The sequence below is a fragment of the Oryctolagus cuniculus genome, chromosome 5, assembly GCF_964237555.1.
Source record: "Oryctolagus cuniculus chromosome 5, mOryCun1.1, whole genome shotgun sequence".
NCBI classification, from domain to species: domain Eukaryota; kingdom Metazoa; phylum Chordata; class Mammalia; order Lagomorpha; family Leporidae; genus Oryctolagus; species Oryctolagus cuniculus.
In genome coordinates, this window is record NC_091436.1 from 158,969,833 (window position 1) to 158,996,573 (window position 26,741).

General features: G+C 41.9%; 1 protein-coding gene across 14 annotated transcripts in view; it reads right to left on the minus strand.

Moving 5' to 3' along the window:
- TMEM170B (transmembrane protein 170B) overlaps positions 1–26,741 on the minus strand; it is a 121,858-nt gene that overhangs the window by 61,924 nt on the left and 33,193 nt on the right. Inside the window, exons 3-4 of one of the 14 annotated variants that reach the window (XR_007923306.2) lie at positions 18,513–18,711; positions 12,084–12,255 (exon numbers count right to left, since the gene is read on the minus strand). The exons of 7 other annotated variants lie outside the window; for them this stretch is intronic. Coding sequence is in view for 4 of the 7 variants with exons in the window: in XM_051855851.2 (XP_051711811.2) it covers positions 18,578–18,711 (134 nt within the window). In the remaining 3 variants the exon portion in view is untranslated. Of the gene's footprint in view, positions 1–63; positions 10,510–12,083; positions 19,693–26,741 lie in introns of those variants that run through there. 6 more of the 14 variants (XR_011388799.1, XR_007923307.2, XM_070074415.1 and 3 more) reach the window with 6 other exon arrangements.

The following is a 26,741-nucleotide window of genomic DNA, read 5'->3' on the forward strand; positions in this document are numbered from 1 at the left end:
TTCCAGCTCGCTCAGGGCAGGAGCAGGGGGAGAACCTCCAGGTTAAAGGGAAACCTTGCGTACTGCTGGGGCACAGTTACGGTGCTGGGACACAATTGGGTAGAGCCATTATGGAAAACAGTACGATAGCTCTGCAGAAAATTAAAAATAGAACTACCATGTGACCCAGAAGTCCCACAGCTGGCTGTAAACCCGGGGGAAAGGAAATCAACACGTTGAAGAGTTAGCTGCACTCCCATGGGCACCGCAGCACTATTCCCAACAGCCAACATCTGGAACCAACCTCCGTGTCCATGAATAGACAGACAAAGAAAATGTGGTGCACAAACATAACAGACGACTATTCAGCCTTTTAAAAAGAGGCAATTATGGCACTGGGGACACGATGCTGAGTGAAAGAAGCCGGGAATAAAAAAAAACACATCATCTCACCTCAACTTGGAACCTACAAATGCCAGACTCAGAAGAGAGTAGAATGTTAGTTACCATGAGGCTCAGTGTTGAGGCATGGCCATTTTGGCTGCAGTTTGTGACAGTGGCATCCCAAACAGGAGTGCTGAACAGAGTCCTGGCTGCTCCACTTCCCATCTAGCATCCTAATGTACCTGGGACAGCAGCAGCAGGTGGCCAAGTGCTTGAGTCCCTGTCATGCACGTGGGAAACCAGGATGGAATTCTAGACTCTCGGGCATTGGCCTGGACCAACTCTGACCACAGCAGCCATTTGGAGGAGTGAATCAGTGGATGGAAAAACTCTCTCTTTCCCCCCAACCCCATCATTCTGCTTTTCAAATAAATAAATAAATGTTTATTGAGACTGGTGGTTACCAGGGGCTAGTGGGCAAGCAGAGAGGTGGGGGGAGATGTTAGTGAAGAGATGGAGGAGTGCAGTTGGGAGGAATATGTTCAAGATATCTGTTACACAGCATGGTGTCTATGGGAAATAACAATATCCTGTACACTTGGAATCCACTAAGAGAGCAGCCACATTGCACACATACAAATATGTGAGGTAATGGTTGATTTAACTGCTGCACATTGTACACCTCCATCTAAATGTCATGTAGTGTACCGTGAAGAGCTGCAATTTTTATTTCTCAGAGGTCAATTAACTTTTAAAAAAATCTCAGGGCCATCACTGTGGTGCAGCAGAGTAAGCTGCTGTCTGCAACACCAGCATCCCGTATGAGCATGAGTTGAGCCCTGACTGCTCCACTTCTTGTCCAGCTCCCTTTTAATGAGTCTGAGAAAGCAGCAGAGGATGGCCCAAGTGCTTGGGAGACCTGGATGAAGCTTCCGGCTTCTGGTTTTGGCCTAGCAGAGCACTGGCTTTTGCAGCCATTTGGGGAGTGAACCTGCGGTTGGAAGTGTTCTCTCTCTCTCTCATATGCTGCCTTTCAAATAAATAAATAAATATTAAAAAAAAAACTACCCTCCAAGTCTTAACTCTAGGTCCATGGAAGTGCACTCTCTGGCTTCCAGAAGCAGGGGCTGTCACCTTTTCAAATGACTTCACTCACTGAATCCTGAGGTTCTGGAAACTTCATTACTACAGGAGTTTTTGTGTAAAAACAACCTAATGCTTGTCTTTAGCAATTTGCAAAGCAGCTACTTTGCTTGCATTTTGTAGAGGTGGGGAGCAGGGGCGCCTACGTGTTCTCCTCGCTCAAAGATAATCAACTCACCCAGAAGGGAATCTCCCAAGGCCCTCGCCAGAAGGCAGCTACAGGGACCACAGACTGCAGACCCAAGCAAACCCTCAGCTGGTATCACTGGACTCACTCAGCTTGGAAGCTGGAAATACTAGCTGGAGCTACCTCAACCGAGGGCTAAATTCAAAGCATGGATACACTCTACATGTACACTATCAATACATATACACACAAACACATGACTGTAGAATACAAGGTGCTTCCATGCATTCATGGGAAAAGGAGTTAAGATATGTGTGTTTTAGAGCCAAAACAATTTTGAAAGCTAATCACAAATTTTTCATAGTGTGCATTTCCCATGAACTTCTCGAAGACCCCTTATATGTATGGATTTCAAGTTTTTTCGTGCCAAAATAAATGTACCTTTTTTTTTTTTTTGACAGGCAGAGTGGACAGTGAGAGAGAGACAGAGAGAAAGGTCTTCCTTTGCCATTGGTTCACCCTCCAATGGCCGCCACGGCTGGCACGCTGTGGCCGGCGCACTGCGCTGATCTGATGGCAGAAGCCAGGTACTTATCCTGGTCTCCCTGGGGTGCAGGGCCCAAGCACTTGAGCCATCCTCCACTGCACTCCCTGGCCACGGCAGAGAGCTGGCCTGGAAGAGGGGCAACCGGGACAGAATCCAGTGCCCCGACTGGGACTAGAACCCGGTGTGCCAGCGCCACAAGGCCATGGCGCCGGCCTAAATGTACCTTTTAATTCCACAAATTTTTTAAGTTCCCTGCATAACTGTATTATGCATGTGTGTATACATACACATGCATGTGGGTTTTTTTTTTAGTTATTACATATTTGCTTTTTTTAAGATTTATTTGAGAGACAGAGTTATAGAGAGAGGTAGAGCAAGAGAGAGGGGTCTTCAATTTTGCTGGTTCACTCCCCAAATGACTGCAACAGCTGGAAATGAACTGATCTGAAGCCAGGAGCCAGGAGCTTCTGGGTCTCCCATGTGCGTGCAGGGGCCCAAGCCATCCTAGTAGCCATCTTCTACTGCTTTCCCAGGCCATAGCAGAGAGCTGGATCAGAAGTATAGCAGCCGGGACTTGAACTGGTGCCCGTATGGAATTCTGGCACTGCTGCCTGGGGCTTTAACCCGCTATGCCATAATGTTGCCTCCCACATGTATGTTTTAACTCTTTATTTGAAATAGTTTCAAAATGTATGTTTATATTGGTAGACATACTTGTATTTGAAATAATTTCAAAGTTTCACAAAAATTGCTAAAATAATACAAAGAACTCCTATATACTCAGATCATCTGGGTTTTCACATTGAGCCACATTTGCTTGATTGTTTTCTGTGGATTGAAAGCTGTGTATTTTTGTTCTCCTAAATCATTTGAGGGTAGGCAACATATTTCTGTTTACCACTGAGTACACCATGGTCTGTCCACAGACAAGAATCCATTCTTCATAACCACAGTGTATTGGCAAAGTCAGGAAATTTAACATCGATTGGATACTGGTATCTAATCCATAGTTCAGAAAGCATGGCCATAGTGCTTCCCAAAAGTCTTAGCGCAGGCTTAAGCTAATCGATGTTTTTAACAAAAGCAAAATGTTTTATGCACTGCAGAGGTAACTCATGAGAGGCTTCCCACCAACTTATACTAAGAACAAATTATTCATTGATTTAGATGTTTTAATTTGCTTATTGTGCAGTACTTAAAGCCTCTCAACACATATTTATAAATCCAGGAAGATATCTGAAAATCCTGCTGGGATCCACTGGTTGGTGAGAAAGATGCGAGGAAAATGATGAATGCAAGCAAATGTGGCCCAAGGTTAAAAACCTCCTTTATCTGGACAAAGGTACATCAGAGTTCTCTGCAGTATCTTAGTAGCTTTTCTGTAGGACTGAAGGTATTTGTAAACGTGGTTAATCAGGGAGAGAAGTTCAAGAGGTGGAACGCAGCCTTTAAAGACCAGGGCAGGATCCTGGCTTCTGGGGCTTAGGAGACTTAGACTGGCCCCAGCCCCCACAGACCAGGAAAGGCACAATCAGCAGTCACTCAGAAGCCAACAGGCTCAGAACCATCCTGCCTCTACTGCCCTTGCTTTGGAAGCACAGGGCCAGTGCTGCTCCCACAGTGGGGTGTGTGCAGCAGCTTCCTGACAGTGCACTGTAGATACCACATTGAGATCCCTTACTCACCTTCACCCACTCTCAGTCTTCCCTCTGTCAGTTCCAAAAGACAGAAAGCTGCAGTGGGGTTGGAGGTGTGACGATTGAATTTATGAAAGAGATGGAGTAAGCTTAGAGGCAATTAGTCAGGGAACATAAACACATACTTGGTTAGTAATAACTGCTTGCCAAGTGTCTGAGAGCTCTCACCTATATGAGTTTGCTTCTACTCCTCTGCAGTGACTTGGGCTCCAATTAGTGTCCAGATAAGAGAATCTGCAGAGAATCCCACCAGGCGTTCACTCCCTCCTCCAATTAACTAACTTCAAAAAGAAGCAAGAGAGAAGCTTTATTATAAAGAGAATTTTTGTTTTGGGGCTCTGAGCAAAACCTGCCAAGTTGGGGTCAATTGGTTTCACCTCCTTCTGACTTTTTTTTTTTTTTTTTTTTGGCACATAGTAATTGGGCATATTGAATTTCAAGAAGTCAAACTCGCAGAGCCAGCCCAGGTGGCTGCTTCTGTCTGTTGACAGTAGCTATCCCAAATGTTGATGAAGAGAAACACAGAGAGATGAGGGTCTCAAGATAAAAAGGAAAACCATTCTGACAGCGCCATTCTTTCCAGTGTCAGAAATGAAGGCAGTACAGACTCGGGAATTCTGGGAAAACAAGCAGATGACCGGGTGGCATGCCTGCCAATGTCACTGGGAAACAGTCCTGTTTGTGGTACAGATTGGAACAATCCCCAAGCTCATGGCTTCATTAAATACCAGGAGTCTTGGACAGTTTGTAGAATATGGAATGAAAAGACGAGTTGATTTTGGTACCAACACACTGGAATCTGTGCATACGAAGGGTCTTCAAAAAGTTCATCGCAAGATATGGATTCTGAAAAAAAACCCTATGTATATATTTCATAATATTTTGAACAAAATAAACTTCTTTTAATGCCATTTTCCACAAACTTTTAAAAATATTTATTTACTTGAAAGAGTGACAAAGAGGAGAGAGAGAGAGAGAGAGAGAGAGAAATTCTGCATCTATCGGTTCACTCCATAAATGCCCACAACAGCCAGGGCTGGGCCAGACCAAAGCTAGGAGCCAGGAACTCCATCCAGGTCTCTCACATGGGTGCAGGGGCCCAAGCACTTGGGCCATCTCCCACTGTCTTCTCAGGCACATTGACAGGAAGCTAGATCAGAAGTAGTTGGGACTCAAATGGGCAAGTGGCAGCTTAAGCTGCAGCACCATGCCACCCCCTCCACAAACATCTTAACATTACTCTCATCTGAGAGTCCCACTTTCATAGATGATGTTGAATTCGGGCCATGGATAGCAAGTCCCAGCCAGAGAGGCTGGGCCCAGAAAGCCTCAGAAGACAGTGCAAGTTAGGAGGTTGTGGGCATGGATGTAACAAACCTAACATAGGGTTAGGAAGGCTCCAGAGACCTGGGCCAGACAGAGGATGAAGAAACAGGTCAGCACACATTGGAGAGCTCGGCAGGATCGACACTGGGCAGCAGGGAGTAGAAATTCAGATACCAGGGGTACATGACCTAGTGGTTAAGAAAACTGCATCCCCTACACGAGTACCTGGGTTTGTGTTCCAGCTCTGATCCCAATTCCAGCTTCCTGCTAATGCACACCCTGGGAGGCTTGGTTGATGGCTCGGTGGTTGAGTTCCTGTCATGCACATGGGAGACTTGGGTTGAGTTCCTGATTCCCAGTGTTTGGCCAGCCCTGGCCATTATAGACATTTGGGAAATGAATTAGAGCCTGGGATCTCTCTCGCGCTCTTTCTTGCTTGCTCGCTCTCTCACTCTCTCCCCTCAAATTAAAGAAAAACCTTAGATATCAAAACCCTGGCCCAGCTTTAGTGTGATGGACCACAGATCATTGGAATGGCAACAGCAGGTTGAACTTTGGAAATATGCTCACAAATGCTTTCCAGAAAACACAGGATCAGTTACTGAAATTCCTGTGGTGGCCGTTGACATTTCCCAGAGAATTCATGGAAAAACAAAGCCAAATAGGTTCACTCAGAGCATTCTGAAGGCTGTAATATGCACGTGTGGATTGTGAACACTGAAGACAGGCACATGGAAAACAAACTTTATTAAACTTAATTGGCAGGGCCAGCATCATGGCACAGTGGGTTAAGCTGCTGCCTGTGACACCACCATGCCATATGGGTACCAGTCCAAGTCCAGTCTGCTCTGTTCCCAATCCAGCTTCCTGTTAACGCACCTGGAAAGCAGCAGATAGTCAGAGTGCTAGGTCCCTGCCACCCACGTGGGAGACCCACATGGGGTTCCCATCTCCTGGCTTCAGTCCAGCCCCAGACATTGTGGTCATCTGGGGATTGAGTAAGTGAACAGATCCATTCTCTCTCTTACTCTGCATTTCAAATAAATATTAAAAAAAAAAAAACAAACAGTATTCTCTGGAGTATCTTAATACACATTATTTACAATGAGTCTGACCCTTGTTTCATTTTAGCTTAGAAAGTGGGAAGTTTGGGAAATCTCAAAGAAAGAGTGAGAGATTGGGCCTTATTTTACCAAATTTATTGCTGTGTTAAAAGGTAGAGTTTGGGATAAAAGAATGAAAGCAGACTGGATTAATAACAGCCAAGATAACCACAGAATTCTTTGAGGTGTTCATCATAAGACTGGAATCCTACCAAATGATTTAATGCTCAAGTTGACATCTGATGTTTTCCAGAATTAAAAACCACGAATGGGTATTTACGAATAAACCAATTCTTAGTTACATTCAGTGCGACTGTCCTCTGTTTGGCCTACTAAAAAGTCCTGCTCTAACGTGACAGAACCCCTTTCAAGAGCTTATTTTGTTAACTTTTGGGAGACAATTCTTTTGGGAAAAAAATTATCTACTTCACCCCTTCTTAATTATCTACCTACACTGCACGTAAAGAAACTCTTTGACCCTTGGCCACCCCTGACCCTTCCAGAGACAGAAAGTGAAGACATAGTTTATATATATCAGAGAGAGTACTACTTTTAAAATAGAAAGTGTTATTTGTAAAGAGATACAAATTCCAATGTCAAGCAAAAATCCTTTTTGGGTTATTTGCCAATTTATTATCTCTGCTTCTTGTCTCTGCTATTGTAGCGCTGACATAATGTTGACCTGGTCTGTATTTATGGACACTATTGTAATCTAAAGTTCAGTTTAAGCTGTTGATGGTTTCCCCACTACAGTCTCAAACATCACAGATGCCTGATGTCAAGGGTGGATGTGTTTTGACTTAATCCTGAAGCTGGGTTTAAGCAGCACACAGGCCCTTTTTCTCATGAGAGCCAACAAGCTTACTGCTGACTACTTGAGGCCCTGGTGTACACATTCTCTATAGCCCTGATACCCATGTCTTTGATACCAAAATTACACATACTTCTTTTGTCCATTTGAACTTAAACTATCCAGGAAGACTTCATGTTTCAATCCAACTTGACAACTTTTCCCTTCCAGATACTCAGTGGTGGGCATTGAACTAGTGAAGATAAAACAAGACGCTGGAAAGCCTGCTGCTTTATTTATGAAAGAAACAGTCTGCTTAGTGAAGCTAAATCTTGAAAAGTCCTAATTCAACATGGTTGCACTTCTATTATCACTGGCACGTAACTAGGGATATTCCTGATAGAAGAAAACAAATTAACTTTTCATAAGACCTAATGTCAACACTTGGGTCTTTCCATATCCTTTCTTTTAAAAGACTTCAGCCAAAGCATGGTGGCAGGCGATGAGCAGTCATGTGTTACCCAAGATCCCTTTGGGTCCCTGAGGATTACCTGAGTCCAAGCAAATGGGACTGTGGCAGCCCCTGCACGTCTGTTCTTAGAACTGGCAAGTGTTTGCGCAAGCGGCCTTTGGGCCACCTGCCCTATGCTTCCTGGCTGGCTGGCTCCTGGTACTCAGAATGAATTCAGATTTCCCTCTCTCTTTTAGATAGGGTCCTCACTCTCCTCTGCATTTCTCTCACTGAATAAAGCTTAAAACTTAAAAAAAAAAAAAAAAAAAACCTGTCAAGTCTAAAGCAGTTGTTCAGGTATCATAAAAGACCTCTGTTTAATCAGTTAACTGTCTGTCATAAAAAAGCATTTTACCTTTCCCCCAAACAATAAATTAGGAAGGTAAAATGAGATTGCAGATGTCAAAGTGATTTGAGAGCAAAATGAATGCCAGCATTTATTACAATAATTAGTCTATCAATAATAATACAAGTTTTACATGTTTCCTCTAGGCACTTGAAAAACAAAACAAATGCACAAATCATACACTATAGTTTATACATGAAATTTTCGTTCTTTCTCATTCACCTTGCAAAAACTACCCAAATTAATGTTTCAAATGAGAAGTCTGGAGCCTGAAGCTTGGAACTGGATGGACACAGCAAGTGTCAAATCTGTGATGCTAAAACTGGCCCTGGCTTACAGGAGCTCAGTCCTATTCTGATGGTGTCCCTTTAAGAGTTGCAACTTGCATTTATGAGAAGACAAAAGAAATTCATCAGTCTCCATGCTCCCTGGGTAAAAACCTGGCACAGAGCAGCTGGGTCAAGGACAAGCTTCACGTGCAGGAGGAGTCAGAGCATGGGGAGGACCCAGGTCTCATCCCTTCCCCAATCAGATAGCTCTGAGACTTTCACAAGTCACCAGTCTCTCAGAACTGTGCTTCCTCAATCCAATAGTGACTTCTGTCCATGGTAAAGATAACACAAGCGTCTCCTTGTAGCAACAGATTGCAGTCACTCCCAACACCAATTCCCACAAAAAGTAAGTAAGCAAAAGGGGCAGAGAAGGTGTTGTTTTATGAAAATGTTTGGCCGTGTTCGACCTATCAAGTTCAGTCCTGAAGTGCTCCCCGTGGAGGGCATGTCTGTCTCCGTGGCTGCTGACTCCACAAGATGCAACAGAATGTGGGCCTTCAGGGTCAGAGTCTACAGCTGGAAGAGCCGGCCTTTCTCCGAGGCTAACCTGCCCATTTGCAAAGGAGGTGGGGTGGCTGGTGCCCACAATTGGCAAACAGGCAAGTCATGTCTGTCTTTCAGAGGGCCTAACTGATGCTGGCTGCTTGGGTTTCCTCCTCTCATACATATTTGGTTTGGAGTATTCAAGGAATTTGCCAGCTCAGCAAGTTCATCCATTCTGCTTCCCAGTCAGGCTCTTTCCTGCTGAGGTATGTTTCTAAAAAAATTCCCTCAGCAGGCTCTGCGCAGAAGCAACATACAGTTCAATGGGACAGTTACAATCTGAAAGAAATCTCTAAATATGCACAGCGCTCTGCGGGGATGCCGAATCCAGCTCCGACGCTGAAACTGAGGCATCTCAATCCACTACCAAAACTTGTAGCAGTCTAGCACCACATTTTCTCTCCAAGTACAGAAAGACAATGCATGAAAGAGGATTCACTGGGAATTCACTACATGGAATGAGATGTTGTTACTGTTATTGTTGATATACAAACCGAAGACTACAGAATAAGTAGGCTAGGTTCCAATACTAAAGATGAGAGCAGGGATTTAAATCTGATACAAATTCAGTTGTGTTATGTTGCCCTTTTATCCTGGCAAGCTGACCAACAATGTAACTAAATGTCACTCAAGAAGTGTAGACTTTAAATTTGGTAAAAAGAATTATGCAGTACAAGTTGGGACTTAAGGAAAATACATAAATCAAGGCCCAGGTTAATGACTTAACAAAAACATACAGCTACTGTGGTCTTCTCATCTGCAAACAACCCTGAACACTCTATTTTAATATTCTTCGGAAAGTTAAATTGGCTAGTGATGACATGTAGACTCTTGGATTTTTTTTAAATATTTATTCACGTGTGTTTATTTTGGAAAAAATTGTTAGATTCATCCAATGGAAATGAGTCGGTTTGGGTTCACAGGCAAGAACTAACAGGAACTAACAGGCAAGCCAAAAGCAAGGGGAAAAATACAATGGAACTACTGCACCACCTAGTGACAAAACAGTGTCTTTGCAAGAAAACACCTGATGCTATTCCATTTTGTAAATCAGTCCCCCCAGCTTTCTGAACTTCTCAGACCTGCTGTAGGGAAGGGGTGTTCAAACCAGCAGTTAAGAGGCCAGGTGAGACACCTGCTGAGTCCCTGCTCCAGCTCCAGACTCCAGCTTCCTGCTAACAGAGACCCTGGGAGGCAGTAGTGATGGCTCAAGTAACTGAATTCCTGCAATTCACGAGGCAGGCCTGGGTTGGGTTCCTGCACCCAACTTCAACCTGACCCAGTCCCAATCATTGCAAGAATCTGGGAAGCAGATGTGTGTAAGAGCTGTTTACCTCCATGTCTCACATAAAGAAGACAGACCTATCATAGGTTCTGCTTACTTTCTTCTCTGCACCCTAACGCTTTAGGTACTATTTTATGAATGAATAAGGAATAGGTACTATTTTATGAATGAATAAAGCTTTAGGTACTATTTTATGGGTGACTTCAGTGACCATTCAGTAAAGCTGGCTATGTTCTTCCCCCGTGTGCTCAGGACTCATTCCTCATCACAAGGCTCTCGAAGACCCAAGCATCTCCCTTACAGATGATCTTCTGCAGATTTTCTATGTAGGTGATGACAAATCTGGAACTCACGGCCTTTTGTAAGGGTCAGCAAATATCAAAATGCCCTGTTTACCTATTACAAAAACATTACGTCAAAGAGTAAAAATAATATAACCAAATCAACATTTCTGAAATCCCAAGATTTACACTTTGTTTAAAATTTTTTTTTTAAGTTTGATGGTTGGGGAGGAAATGTATTGAGTAATTTTTTTAAAGATTAATTTATTTGAAAGACAGAGTTACAGAGGGGCAGAGGCAGAGAGAGAGGTTTTCCATCCACTGGTTCACTCAGCAATTGCAGGAGCTGGGCCAATCCAAAGCCAGGAGCCAGGAGCTTCCTCCAGGTCTCCCACATGCATGCAGAGACCCAAGGACTTGGGTCATCTTCTACTGCTTTCCCAGGCCACAACAGAGAGCTGAATCAGACGTGGAGCAGCTGGGACTCAATCCGGAGCCCATATGGGATGCCGGCACCACAGGCGGTGGCCTTAGCCGCTATGCCAAGGCGCTGGCCCCCTTGTAATTTTTTTTAAAGACTTTATTTATTTGAGTAGAGTTACAGACAGAGGGAGAGACAGAGAAAGGATTCCATGCTGGTTCCCTCCTCAAATGACCACAACTGCCAGTTGGGCCAATCTGAAACCAGGAGCCAGGAGCTTTTTCTGGTTTTCCCACACAGTGCATGGCTAGAGCAGTTGAGCCACCTTTTACTGCTTTCCCAGGCCATTGCAGAGGGCTGGATCAGAAGAGGAGCAGCAGGGACATGATTTGGCGCCCATACGGGATGCTGGCGCTGCAGGCAGAGGCTTAGCCAACCACGCCACAGTGCTGGCCTCAATTTTGTAGCTCTTAAGGTTGAATGAAAAAGTTATCTAGCAAAAAATTCATTTCAATTTGGCGATGACATGAAATGAATGTCAATGAGTGTGAGAAAATGCTTTCTTCCAGGATACTTGCTCAATTTCTAAAGTGAGCCAGTCTTCCCTCCAAGGTTGGTAACATTTACAGCAACTGGCTCTTTCAGCTCCAATCTCTTCTCAGGAAAGATAGTAGTTGGTTATTTAGCACCTCCCTCCAAAATCCTTAACAAAAATATAACAGATGCATCAGTATGACAATTTAAATATTGAGTTCATAATTTTTCAAATCCCCTTAATGCCACCCAGTCTAAGCTCCCAGAATATTCTGTAGAAACCAACATGGCTCACTGGGAACAAACACAGGTACTGGACCAAGAAGACCCCAGCACAGGAAATTAGCAGTTGGGTGACCTTGAGCACTTTCTCAACTTCTCTGAACCTCCTATGTATGCTTTATCTGTCAAATGGGGATAGAACACGGAACACAGAATGTCTAACCCGTAACAAGCAGTCAATAAAAGGCAGTTCTCTGCTACTAAACAACTGTATCCTTCTTACAGCAGTTACCTCGTACAAGTAGATGCTTCTGGGGTCCAGGACTGGTCCCAGGCAAATCTATAAGCCTGTCCACAGTTGTATCCAAACTTCTTGTGTATTACCTTTTTCAGCCAAATCTCCAAAATCCATAGGTGAAACTGGCTCAGAAGAAAATGGACAAAAAGCAGAAGACATCTGCACCCGCAGGGAATGAGTTGAAGAGATTTGTCACCACGAGGCAGACACCCCATAAAGCTTTTAAAGACAGGTTTATTTATATATAAGTGCATGAAATCGAATACAGAAACTTTATTAAAATACTATATATTACAAATTTTTAATCCAATAAATTCTGTGTAATGACACTGAAGTGCTGGGTTCACTTTTGACAGATGTCTCTGTGAGTGTCGGCAGAGTTCACCCTGTAGGTTACAGAGAGAAGGGTCACGTGGGGACCTCAAGACACGGCCCTGGGATCAGACACTGGAGGATGTCAGCTGTGCATCTGTTCTCAAACAATAAATGGAACCAATTTCCTTTAATCAAAAATAACTTGCATATGTTTATTGCTGCCCTTTTGGAGAAAATGAAAGTGGTGAAAAGTAATTTGAAAGAAAGATCAACATCTCTAAGGCTAGCCTGATGCTTACTGCAATTAAAATTACTGAAAATTCACTGCAAAATCTGTGTTCTCCAGGAAAAGTATGCTGTATATACAATGAGATTTGTACATGAATTGGGAAATAAAAAATTGCTTATATAAAATTAAAAATCAATAGTATACAATATTTACAGCTTGTTAGGTATAATATATAAACATACTTTTTAAAATAATCCTGCAAAATTAAATTGTATCATGTAAACATGCATACACATACTCATACAGGGTAGTTTATAGTCTTCACAGAAGGGGGAAATTGTGTTCACATAATGTAGGGGACTTCATCAAATACGTGTTTGTGTCTGTGTATGACCCATCAACATTTATTCTTCCTGTCTTTTTGCTTCACAGTACATATTTCTACAGTAAAAATAAACCTGTGACGGTAAACACATTTCTAAAGGGTACACAAAGTGTCTGCCTGTGGACTACAGTATAAAACTAACACTGTTCACCCTAGAATGTCTAGGTTAAAACAAAACTAGAGCTTAAAATCCCACACTTACTTCTTGACTATATTTTTCCCCATTTCTTACTTGTAAAAAGAAAAAAGAAAAATACATCATGAAAATATAATGAAAGCAGTTGTTATCTGCCATCGTTTACGATGCAATAACAGATTTGTACTGAAACATAGGAACGTGACAGCTAAGATGCAGTTAATGACATCTTCCTCAACTCTGAAGTTGACAGTACAAAAGCCAGCCCATCTGTGCCGATCCTGAATTTTGTTAAATCCATTTTGCAAAAGTATCTTAACTTTCAAGGCACTAAGAGATCATTTAGCTTTTAAAAAGTACACTGTTATTTACCAAATGACTATCAGTGATCTGAGAGCTGACACAATTTGAAAGTGAGGCCCACAATATTACACAGGTGAGCTATACTTTTGCCATTGACATAAAGACATCTTTGCCAGTTGATTTCAAGAACAAGTTGATCCCCTCATCCCACAATGAGCAGAGCTGAGGCTTGTGCCTACAGGAGCATTCCTTGAATTTTATCAAGTTATATGGCTAGAATGAAAAATACTGTGGAATTTCATATTTGTTCATATAATTATGCATACTGGGAAGAGGACCGGGGGAAATTTTTAAAATTCTTCAATTGCAAACATACCCAGTATCACAAATACTAAGAAAGCGTCAACAATTAGACTATCAGCTCATCCAGTATTGACAGCAAGCCATTTTTAATAAGCACCTCTTACTTTGCTTTCTTTGGAGAAAACTTTAAAATGTTCTATCCCAAAGATAGTTAATGATGATGTGCAAATCCTTTAATTAAAAAAAAAAAAAACATAGTAAACCCTTGTCAATAGTATTCTCCAATTAATACTCACTTAAGAGGGGCTCTAAAAAAGTGATGCTTTTTGAAGTTACCACTCTGAGTTTAGGAGAAATGTGTTACATTGTGGGATCCAGATGATGTGCACTATTGTTCTCCTTTCTATGTATTTGTTGTATGGCTTTCCAGTTTTAGTTACACATCTAAACGCTCCCCTACATGGGACAGCCATTTTACTCTTGGCATAGACAAGACTGTAAGGAGGTGTGGCATACAATAATAAAAAAAAGACATCAGAGGCTCACGCTTTCCTGACTTGCCACAATAATTATTTTTCACTAAGATTCTATCTGCATTTCCCAAGCACTTCAGATTCTATCAACAAACTGTACATAGGTTTAAACCATAATGCATAACGTCCATGTGGAAAGAGGAAGATGATTTTAAAGACACTGCCAAATTGGTTCTCCAAACCAAGAAACGGTCATCACCCAAGGTCAGTGTAAGGGCAAAGAATGTAACAAGCATGAAAATTAGTCCCCAAAACTCAAGGGAGGAGATGATGAGAGTTCACAGCTCAGCTCACTCCCACAGTTGAGGGTTTCCACTCACTCAATAAAGTGCTAACAGGCACATCTCCACTTTACGGAAAACACTTCTTGTATTCATTAGTTCCTCCAAACAAATTCACAGATACACATTTAAGTAACTAATTCAGCAGCCTCCTTCACAAGGCTGTATTATCTCCACACAACAGAGATCCTTCAGTTAGAAGAGCAAATCTACCACACACACACATACACACACACACACACACACACACACACGGTATGATTTCAAAATGCATCATAGCAAGTTCTCACATATAAGGAGAGCAAATTGTGTAAACAGGCAGCACACATGCACACTGCGCAATCCAGTCTCAAAAGAATGGGGTGGGTTGTGTTCACATCAACAGGGGGTGCGTCATCAGCTATGCCTCTGATGTGGGCACTACCCTTCCAACACTTCTTCCTGTCTTTAAACTTCCTTCTGCTACAAGGCGGCAGCAGATGGTTGAAAAGTGCTGTAATTTTTACTCAGATGATGTTCCTGTATCCTGGAGAGTCTCCTCCACAGTGGTGTAAAAAGGACAGGAAGTCAAGAGAAAGTAGATCACTTGATTATTAATTAGTCCACTTTAACCACTGAGAGTCTCTCTCCTGGTCACTAAAAGAAACAGTAATTGATCTAGTGACCCAACTAGGGTTACCAGATATGTGCAACCTAAGTCCACCAGAATTTCTGCAGGAACTTTCCACGTTCCTCATGTTTTAAAAACCAGACAACTATAGATCAAAGAGGTTCTGAATGAGGCTTTCTGTGAGAAAGCTTTGTAATAGCAAGAGACAGAAGTAGTTTGAGAACATTTTAGAAAATAATCTTAGCATCTTGATCCTTCTTGAATTATATAATGGTTACGAATTTAAAATAATGGTCTTTCCTTTTAAGCCAAACCAACCAACAAAACAACAGCAACAAAGGCTTGAAGCATCTTTGCTCCAGGAAAGGAGGGACCTGGTAGATGACAAAGCCCAGTTCGATTTCCCTACACACTTGACACTGAACTACTGAGCGAATGCCGTGGGCTGGCCACAGAATGGTGGAAACTGGAGGAGAGAAGGGCTGGATCTCACTCATTCTTACACCCCTTCACAGGGACAACTCGCATACAGCAGCAAGTCAGTGGCTGCCGGCTGGGTGAGTCCAGCTGCAGCTGAGCAGGGTAAGGAGCGACTGCTGGCCACCTCTACCCCGTTCCTATACCCACCACGGTGACCAGAATCATGGCCATTCCACCATCTCTGACTCCCTGCTATCTGAAAAGTGAAGAGGTGAAGTAAGCAAGATTGTAAGATAATTTTTTTATTTCAGTTTCCTTCCTAAAATATATGTAGAGAAAATACAGACATGGAAGAAAGCTAGGTGAATTTTACAAAACAACAAATCAATTGGCACTGATGGCCAAGTGTAATTTTTTACAATTCTAGTGACTATCTGTGGATCATCTACTGTCAAATACACAAGCTCCTCACGGCAACTCCATGGCATATTCATGCACCTAAAGAGCAGGAACCAGAGCTCACAGAGGCGAGATGGCATACTTGGTGTCAGAGGGACAACAGGTGACAGAGTCTGCATTAAAACCCAGGTCGCTGGCTTGGATTCTGGCCTTCACTATGCCATACCAATGACACCTCAGGTACCAAAATTCCATTTAGTAGATGAGCTGAGAATATAAAATGTAGGGGAAAAGCACTGGATTTGAACTCACAACTAGAAATGGGAAGCTGAATGCTATCTCCACTTTTTTAGTATTTAAAATAGTTTTGTCAGTTCTCGGTGGAGTCAAGGGCTGGAATCCCATCTCATACCTGATACAGCAGCATGCTGCATGGGGCAGATACCCCAAAGATGCTTGCTGAATTGAACCGTTGTCACCTGAGTGTCAGCCCAGGCATATGAACATGGCAGCCTGCTGTCTCAATCAGAGGTTCTCTAAAGTCCTCTTCCAACAAGCTTAGATTGCCTGCAAGTTTAAAGTATCTCATTTCTTACAACACAAATACAGGATATATAGGCCAATTCATTTCTTTATTTCTCTCATTGAAAGTACAAACCCTCATACTTTGTTGGGGCAGTGGAGCTGTATGAAGTAGATAACTAAAAACCAATACTGGATACAACTGTAACACTGTCTGGTAAACATCAGGACCTAACATCAGCACAACCACGCCGCACACACTGTCATAAAGCGGTCCTGATCCTGGTCCTAATGGGCAGGTCACCTGCACCCCCTTCTTTAAAAGGTGTTAAGCAGGACCGGTGGCTTACGTAAGGTTCCCTGACTAACTCTGATATGGACATCTCTCACCAGCGCGTTAGGTAGAAACTGGCTTGGGCAATAGGAGTTCCTTCTCTGAGGAACTGATTTCATTATCAGCGATGTTTTATCCAGAGTCTTCTTAGACAACAGGCTGTCAACTGCACAGGATCTCCCTATCTTGCACTTGTCACAGAGAACATTTACCGCCAAATCGCATTTTAAGGCAGTTTATCCCAAATACATTAATAAGGGCTTGGGCCATGTCCCAAATGAGGGTTTCCAGCAACAAGAAATCAAGAAAAGTTTCAAAACTCTAAAACATCCTCAAACTTATTGAAAAGATAACTCAACTAAACAATGTTATCAAATTCTCTACCAGAACACAAACTGTTCAGTGCATAATAGCTTTCCAGTCAGACTTTATCCACAGATAGCAGCTCTGTGTGGATGTATATAATGATATATATGCTAGTAATATATATCATTAAACATTTATTGTCTCTAGAGGAAAACAACTAACTTTTAAAAAAATCTCAGCATAAAAATAGCTACCAAGACAATTTCAAAAATTCACACTATTCAACTGCATTTCAAACCATCCAAAGAGTGACAGTAGCCCAAAATTCCAATGGAAGTACCTGAAAACAGCAAAGAAACCAAAAATGTCCCCCAAACTAGTGCACACACACATGCGTGCGTGCACGCGCACGCAAACACACACACACACACACCACACCATAACATCAATAAACTTGATAATGAGATAACTGCAGGGCAATCTGCAAACTAATCACTAATTCTTCATTTGTACTTCATTCTAGAATAAAATCAGGAGTTTACAGCTCTTTGGTGCAACCAGATGCTGAATGTCAAATCTGGATTATGAACCACCCACTCCCTATCACGTTACCTTGCTTTCTTAACCATGAAATAAACATATGCTAACATAAGTTCATCCTGTCAGTCTAAAGCAAGGTCTGCCCAGTGTGGACAGGTCTCTGGTCGAGGGCAGGTGCTTTACACTATGTACAGAATAGCCAAAGGGAAGGACGAACCCACACCAAAGCCCAATGGAAAGGAGAAATCAAACTGCCTTGGAAAGGGAAGCCTAAATTTAATCTAAGAAAATGTCAGGACTATAAAGAACACCTGAGAACAATTCCAGCCTTACACTTAATTAAAAAAACCATTTTAAGATTTCCTCCAAAGATCCTTAAGAACATATAATTGCTTAACTTTTTTTTTTTTTAAACAAATAAACAAATCTCTAGTCCCCGGTGGCAGTAAATCCCCACACAGGCTAAAGTACACCCTCTCTAACTCCTCCTTGCTGACTTGCTAATATATTCTGCACTTTTTTGGTGTAGAAAAGGGGCTTTGGGTAACAAAGGTCTTAAACTTAAATGGGGACTTAAACTTGCTTTATTTTATCCATAAGGAAAGGCACGGGTGCCAGATCATCTTTTGGAGTGTCTGAACTTCATATTCTCTACAACAGTTCTTCCTTGGAGTTAGCACATTTATCATTGAAACTGGTACCCAAGGAAACCCCACTGGGGGACCAATTCCACCAGGCTCTGGGATCCCCCTACCTCCTACCATCTTAGAAAACCTCTTCAAAGGTTCTGTGTAAAGGCCATGTCCCTTTGTTATTAATGTCATCATGGATTCTGGTAAACTCAAATCACAACAGCTCAAATTGAGAACTGAACACATGAAATGAATGACTCAAATACACGTTTGGGGCTGAACTGATAAAGCTGAGATTTAAAATGGCTTAACTATATTCCCAATCTTTCCCTTAGAACCATGACGTTGACATGCATCCAAATAAGACAGTTTATTACGCATCCTGTAAAGCTCACCTGTTACTCATTTACAGGTCGGTTTTGAGCTCCAGAGCCCAATGCACGGCACTCCTTAAACACGGTTAGCACTCCAGAACAAAAGACTGGTTCCATTTTGTAACAAAGTTAAGATGCTTGCAGCAAGTACTATAACCCCGCCGAGACACCAGACGGCTACCTGTACAGATGTTCTCACGGCTAGCTGTACAGATGTTCTCTGTGAGAGACAAGGCAAAAACTTTCTTCAGAAGGGTCAAAGAATGCAACATGTGTGTCAGACTTTTTCTTAACAAAACTTATAAGAATATTTTTAAGTTATATTCTTCCAACACACAAACGACAGTCAATGTGTGTGACCCATAAAGTTTCTGAATTCATCTAAATAGAATATTTATGCATGAGGGAAATTCTTAAAAGGGTGTGTTAATTTAGTGAAAAACTGTGTGCCCGATAGATCTATTCTGAGTCCTTAAAACAGTTTAGCTAGTCTTCCAGGAAGAAGAATTATTTCCTGCATAAATTAAATAACAATAATGCCTAAACACATGAAAGCCCTAAATCTCAGAAACGCTCAACATTAAAAACCAAAAAATCTCTCTCATACGAACGATTTGGGATTGAGCACACTCACACGGGACTCAGCATCACAAAACAGAGATCTCACTACATGACCTGAATTCATGTCAGAGATGTTCACAGCACTCATCTACGTCTACACTTGCAAATTGTCACATGATCAATGGTAACAGAAAGAAGAGAGTTTGGCACATGTAGCAATTCCTCAGAACGTCCCTGTAGCTGAACATGGCGCTGTGAACCTGATTGGCAGCTACACAAGGTGTTTTCCCTCCTGGCTTCCCGTCGGTCTTCGCGCCCCGGGCCCGGACGGAGGCACGGCAGGTGCAGTGCGGTGGTGCGATCGCTCCAACACCAGAGGGCAGGCTCTGCACACAGCACGAGAGGACCGGCGCGGCGCACGGTCCGCGGCCATTTGTTTCTACTTGTAACCAACGCCATTTTCAGGCGGTCTGTTTCCGTGCGTGAGGTCGGGCATTCCCACAGAAGCCTCAGAGCGTGGCGAGGATCCTTGAAAAGGAGATGATTAGTGTCAGTACAGTCTGCCCGACGCCCCACACCAGCGCCTCCAAGGGGGCCATGTTCTTCCCTGCCACTCTGTAGATGCCCGCGACCGCCGCACCTGCAGGAACGGGAGAAACACAGGACCTCACTCAGCGGCAGACCTCGGCGCTGCACCTCGCGAACGGTCCCCACCCTTTGTGCGCGCTCCCACGCGAGCGCTCAAGGTTACACTTCCCTGCGCCACATTTAGCCTCTTAGTTGAAAAACAGCCTTTTCTACTCAACCGAAAATATGCAGAGCATACATTGCGAACTGAATACCAAATATTAAGAAAATTATTTAAAAAAATGAGTAATTCATTACTGCAATCTCTTACCTGGGCATTCAATTGGCCTTACCTCACCAGCATTTTTAAAAACATCCAATACAATATACTGCGCAGAAGCTACACAGCAGTAATTCCCAAATTACAGACATTTTCATATTAAACATATTTTTCGTATTTTTCATATTAAACTCATTTTTTGAGTAAAATGAATTCATTCTTAAATTTCATGGAAAATATGAGAATATTTGCCTCATCCTACAATCGACCATCTAATATGGTTTATGAACTTTTAAAGAAAGCATGTAACTGTAAGTCACTTGGAGATTGCTTGACAGTGAATAACCCGGGAAAAACGTTTAGATAAAGTGCCCTGCCCAGAGCCAGAGGATGTGAGTTACAAGCAACCTCAGGCACATCTGATCCAACCTATGCACTTAATTTAGCAAACACAATGATGTAGCATCTAAGAGGCTAATTTTAAAAGTACACTCCAAAATCATAAAGGAGGAAACATTTAAGTTAAATTACGCCATCTTATAGGTGGAGATGGCACTGAAACGATTCTCTCTCTTGCTCTCTGTCCTATATGTATATATAAACTGCCTACCTATCCTAGATTGGTTAAGCAAAACAACATAAGGGAACAAATAAATTATCCAAATACCCCGAAGTGACAAATATTTGAAATAAAAACTTATTCATAAAAATTAGCTAGATATAATTTTTGTCAAAAACAGCTAAGGATTAATAACATTTTGTATCTTACTCAAAATCTCCCAAAGTCACCATAGTCCTCCACAACGGACATAAATGGCAAAAGAAAATTACTACTCTAAGCCAAGAATCTTCACATGCTTGTTTCAACATAAAAGGAAAATAAAACAGTGTACTTATCACATTTATGTATCCTACTAGGAACTTTAAAGATACTGTCTGAATTATCTATCATGCTACCCCCCCTCCCCCGGTATCATCACCTAATTTAATGAGGAAAGACAGGTTCAGAGAGGTTCGGTCTCTAGTTCAAGGAAATACAGCTGAGGGAAGTCTAGTTATAAATCCCCAAATCATTCTCATTTCACGTTTATGCTAAACGAAAAAGAGAATAAGAAATTCAGAAAATAACAATGTAGCCGATAACAATCTCAACTTTTACTCAATTAGGTAATAAACTCACAATTGTCATGTATCCAAATTTTAGAATTGGATCACATTCTTTCAAATTTTTGAATTTCATTTTTGTGAGAGACACAGACAGAGAGCTGCCACCTACTGGTTCACTCCCCAAATGCCCACAATGACTGGGACTCGGCTGAAGCCAGCCTCAGGAAATCAATCCTGGCCTCCTAGGTAGGTGGCAGGAACCCAACTACTTGAGCCATCCCCACTACCTCCCAGGGTCTGCATTGGAGGGAGGCTGCAGTCAGGAATGGGAGGTGGGAATTGAACTCAGGCGTTCTGAGGTGGGATACAGGCTTTGTAATTGCTAGGATAAACGGCTACTCCAGACATCCTTTAAAAATCTTTAAAAGATTCTATGCCTTGTTTGTTAAGAGAAATTATGTTATAAATAAACCACAGAAAAGGAATCACTTGGATCTCTATGGCTATCGTCAATTATAAAAGACACAGCTAGGCCTCTACTTCTGTGAAATTAAGTTTTCAATCATGATCCAAGAAGGGGTAACTAAAAGCAATTACCAGCTCATGTTGGCTGGGAAATGACAAACAAATCTGTGCATCCAAACTTCGCATGTGTGCACAAGGTAAAGAGCACATGTTTTGGAGCCAGACTCAGGAGTTAAAATCTAAGCGACACTACTAAGCAGCTGAATTAGGCCCGACAATTGCCCAGCTACAGAATGGGTGGGCATGGAGATTCAGAGACAGTACCTGGAATGTGCTGAGAACACTGGCAACTCCTACCATGCACACTCAACCTGTCCTGGCTCCCAGGCCCAGTGGTGTTCAGTGATGAAGCTAACTCCACTCCATGATTCTCCGTTCACTAAATAGTGCTGGAGCATCTGGGAGCCATTTGGAGGACGTAAGTCCCTGTCACACCACTCAGAGTAAATTTCAGATGGATGGAAGAACTAGATGTTAGAAACAAAACTACAAATGTAAATTCCAAAAAATAAGTGAATATTTTTTTTTTGACAGGCAGAGTGGACAGTGAGAGAGAGAGAGAGAAAGGTCTTCCTTTTGCCGTTGGTTCACCCTCCAATGGCCGCCACGGCTGGCGCACTGTGGCCGGCGCACCACGCTGATCCGATGGCAGGAGCCAGGTACTTATCCTGGTCTCCCATAGGGTGCAGGGCCCAAGGACTTGGGCCATCCTGCACTGCACTCCCTGGCCACAGCAGAGAGCTGGCCTGGAAGAGGGGCAACCGGGACAGAATCCGGCGCCCCGGCCGGGACTAGAACCCGGTGTGCCGGCACCGCAAGGCGGAGGATTAGCCTAGTGAGCCGCGGTGCCGGCCATAAGTGAATATTTTTATGATCCTAGAAAAAGAGATCTTAAATCTGAAGATGATGAAGAGCAAAAACCATGAGCAGTACATCAGTGTTTTTAACCAAGCCAAACAAATGTACATTAGTTGGGCTAAATTACCATGGAAGTCATACAGTCTCAAAAGGGAAATGTAGAACTACACGAATTGACACAGAAAAGACTTACAACACAGAAAAGACTTAAAACATAAAATATATATATTCTGTACTAGTATAAACACATACAAGAGGTCTTACAAAAGTTCCTGAAAATGCTTATTATGAAAAAACTAGGTATGATTCCAAAATTTTTTTGTATACCAAAATACCCTTATCTTTCAATTTTGTTTTTCCAGACACGTCGCGAAGCACTCTCGTGTGTTTGTGTGTGTGTGTGTGTTCAGATGTGAAAGTGTGCATGTGCATGGATGGGTACATGAAGTGGGGGGTCCCTTTGTGCCCTGACAGGGCTACTCAGTGAGGGTCCATGTCAGATACAAAGAACACAGCCGCGTGTTACTAGGTATTCAAAATTACATTAAAAAACTAACTTAATTTCTACACAGAACTTGCCTAAACTTTCCAACAATTCCAAAAAAAACCCACTCATTTTAAAGGCCAATTTACATTTTGATCCTATTTTTCAAACAAAGATATGTTTGTACACTGACAAAGTTCCCTAAACTCATGATTCGAAATAGAAGTATATTTTCTTGCATGTAGTTGTGATATATTTGTTTGAAGTGCTGTACAGAATTCCAAGTATGAATATACCACGGCTTATTTATCTATTCTACTACTGATGACATTTCTTTGTTTCCAATCCTTTACAATCACAAACGCTGCTCCATGAACATTCCTGGACATGACCTCCAGCACACAAACTCAGCCAAGTGCTTCCCCACCACTGGGCAAACATCTGGCTTAGCTGTTAAGCCACCAGTTGGGAGACTCACATCCTGTAACAGAGTACCTGTGTCCAAACCCCACCTCTGCTTCCAATTCCCACTTTCTGCTAATGCACAGCCAGGAAGGCAGCAGGTAAATGGCTCAAGTATTTAGGACCCTGCTACCCACAAGAGAGACCCAGTTTGATTTCTCAGCTCCTGGCTTCTGCCTGGCCCAGTACACATCTTGTGAGCATCTGGGGAGTGAACCAGCAGATACAGGATCTTTGTCTTGTTGCTCTGCCATTCAAATAAATAATGTCATTTTTAAAAATGAAAGCTCCCCCATGATCCACAGGTAAAAGCAGAACTGTTTGGCCTTATGTATGAGCATTTTCAACTTTTAAAACTGCTTTTCCAAATTAGTTGTACTAATTTATACTCTAGTTACTCCATATCCTTTGCAGCTACTGATGTCCTTTTAAAAAGTTTTTGCCAACCTGGTGGCTAAAGGCTGTTATTTCTATGATGAATTTACAAGTTCCTGATAATTAGTGCTACTGAGTTTTTTCTTTACACATTATTGGCCATTAGGGTTTTTACTTCTATGAAACGCTTGTCGAATCTTTGTCCCCTGCGGTGTGTTCTAATTTGACTCATGGGTTTAGAAAGTGTATAGTTTTGATACTAACCTTTTTACATTTATAAATGTTAGCAAGTATCTTTCCCCTATCCGTACTTGAGTTTTCACTCTGTTAGGCTGAGCAGCGGCCAGCTGGAAGAGCACATGATGCTCCTTATTTTCTTGGTAGGCAAGAATGAAGAGGACAAAAGAGGGATAAGGATCCTGAAATAAATGATCCAGAGAAGTGCACTGTGGACAACAGCAGATCAGCTGGAGAAAAAGGAAACAGTCCACAGGGATGCCCACAGTCACCACTTCCAGTACCATAGTACTGCAAGTCCTGGCAGAGCAAGCCAGTAGGAAAATGAAAAAAAGAGCATCCAAACCAGAAGAGAGGAAGTCATACTGTCACTGTCTGCAGATATCAGCAACAAACTATTAAAACTAATAAACAAATTCAGCAAAGCTGCAGGATACAAAATCAATATTTTATACCCCAATAGTAAATTAGCTGAGAAAGAAATCAAGGAAGCAATCCCACATACAATAGCTATAATAAAATACAATATGTGGAAATAAATTTAACCAAAGAAGTAAAAGATCTCTACAATTAAAATTACAAAAACTTGAAGAGGACATAAAAACCAGAAAGACATCCCATGTTCATGAATTTATGAACTGAAAGTGTCAATACTGTTAAAATGTCTACACTATCCAAGGCAATCTACAGATTCAATGCAATCCTTAGCAAAATACTAATGATAACCTTGACATAACTATAAAACAATCTTAAATTAAATTTGGAACCATAAAAATACCTTGAATAATCAAAGCAATCTTGATGATCAAAAAAAAAAAAAAAAAAACACAATGGAACTCATTACACTGCTGACTTCAAAGTATACTACAAAGCTGTAATAATCAAAATTAGCATGGCATTGGCATGAAACCTGATGTGCAAGAAGGGTCTTCAGAAAGTTCATGGAAAGTCTGTATTACAAAAAACTATCCATAGATTTCAAAATTTTTTATAAAAAACAAATTAATCTTATCTTTCAATTCCATTTTTCCATGAACTTTTCAAAAATAACCTCATAGGTCAATGGAACACAATAAAGAGCCTAGAAGTAAATACATGCATTGCTACGGACAACTGATCTGCAACAAAGGTGGTAAGAAACGACAGTTTCATCAATAAATGGCACTAGGAAAATTGAATATCCATATGCAGAAGAATGAAACTAGTCCCCATCTCTCACTGTCTACAAAAATCAACTCAAATAGTCTTAATGCAAAACTCAAACTATGGGGTCGGCGCTATGGTGTAGGGGCTTAAGCCACTGCTTGCGACACCAGCATCTCATATGGGTGCCAGTTCCACTCCCAGCTGCTCTACTTCAGATCCAATTCCCTGCTAATGTGCCTGGGAAGGCAGTGGAGGATGGTCCAAGCCCTTGGGGCCTTGCATCCATGAGGGAGACCCAGATAAAGCTCCTGGCTTCTGACTTTGGCCTGGCCCAGCCCTGGCCGTTGCAGCCATCTGGGGAGTGAACGATTCTCTCTCTCTCCCTCTCTCCCTCTCTCCCTCGCTCCCTCCCTCCCTCCCTCCCTTCTCTCTCTCTCTCTCTTCCCTTCCCCTATCCCTCTTTCTCTCTCTCTCCCTCTATAACTTTCCTTTCAAATAAATCTTAAAAAAAGCAAAACAAAACTAAAACTATGAAACCATTAGAAGAAAACACAGGTGAAACACTTCAGGATATTGGAATTGACAGAGATTTTTTTTTGGATAAGACCCCAAAAAAGCATAGGAAACAAAAGCAAAATAGACAAATGAGATTACATCAAACTAAAAAGTTCTGTATAGCAAAAGAAGCAATCAATAGGGTGAAGAGATAATCTAAAGAAGGGAGAAAATACTTGCAAAATATACAACTGACAAGAGGTTACTTATCCAGAATATGTAAGGAACTCAATTGCAAAGAAACAGTCTCATTACAGACAGACAATAAACTAAACAGACATTTCTCTAAGATACACAGTTGGCCAGCAGGAACATGAAAAAATGTTCAACATTATAATCAGGGAAATACAAATCAAAATAATAAATGCAATGGCACCGCAGTCCAGTGATACTGTCTACTGTCAAGACAAAAGATAGGGAAAAGGGAACCCTTGCAAATTGTTGGTGGGGAATGTAAATGAGTACAGCCATTGTGCACAGCTAAAACAGAACTGCCATATGATCCAGTATGATCCAGCGATCCCTCTGCTGGGTGTATATCCATGGGAAATGAAATCAGTCTGTCAGACACATCTGCACTCCCATGTTTATTGCAGCACTGTGAACAATAGACAAGACATGGAAACAAGCTAAGTGTCCATCCACTAATGAATGGATAAAGAAATGTGGTGCATATATATGATGGAGTATTAATTAGCCATAAAAAGGAAATCCTGTCATTACAAGATTTACAACATGGGTGGACCTGGACATCATTGTGTGCAATGAAATAAGCCACGCACAGAAAGACAGATACAGCATGATCTCACTTGTCTAAGAAATCTAAAAAAGGTGATCCCTTAGAAGTTCAGTGTAGAACAGTGATCCCCAAAGCTAGGGTGAATTGGTCAACTGGTACTACCTTATAGTTACAGAGGAGAGACAAGTTCTGGAGTGCTATTATATACTGGGGTGACCACAGACAAGAATAATATACTGCACATTACAAAAAAATAGAGGAAAGGATTTTGAATGTTTTTACCACAAGGAAATGATAAATATTTGAGGGGTTAGATATGTTCACCTTGATTGGATATTATGAGATATATCTATA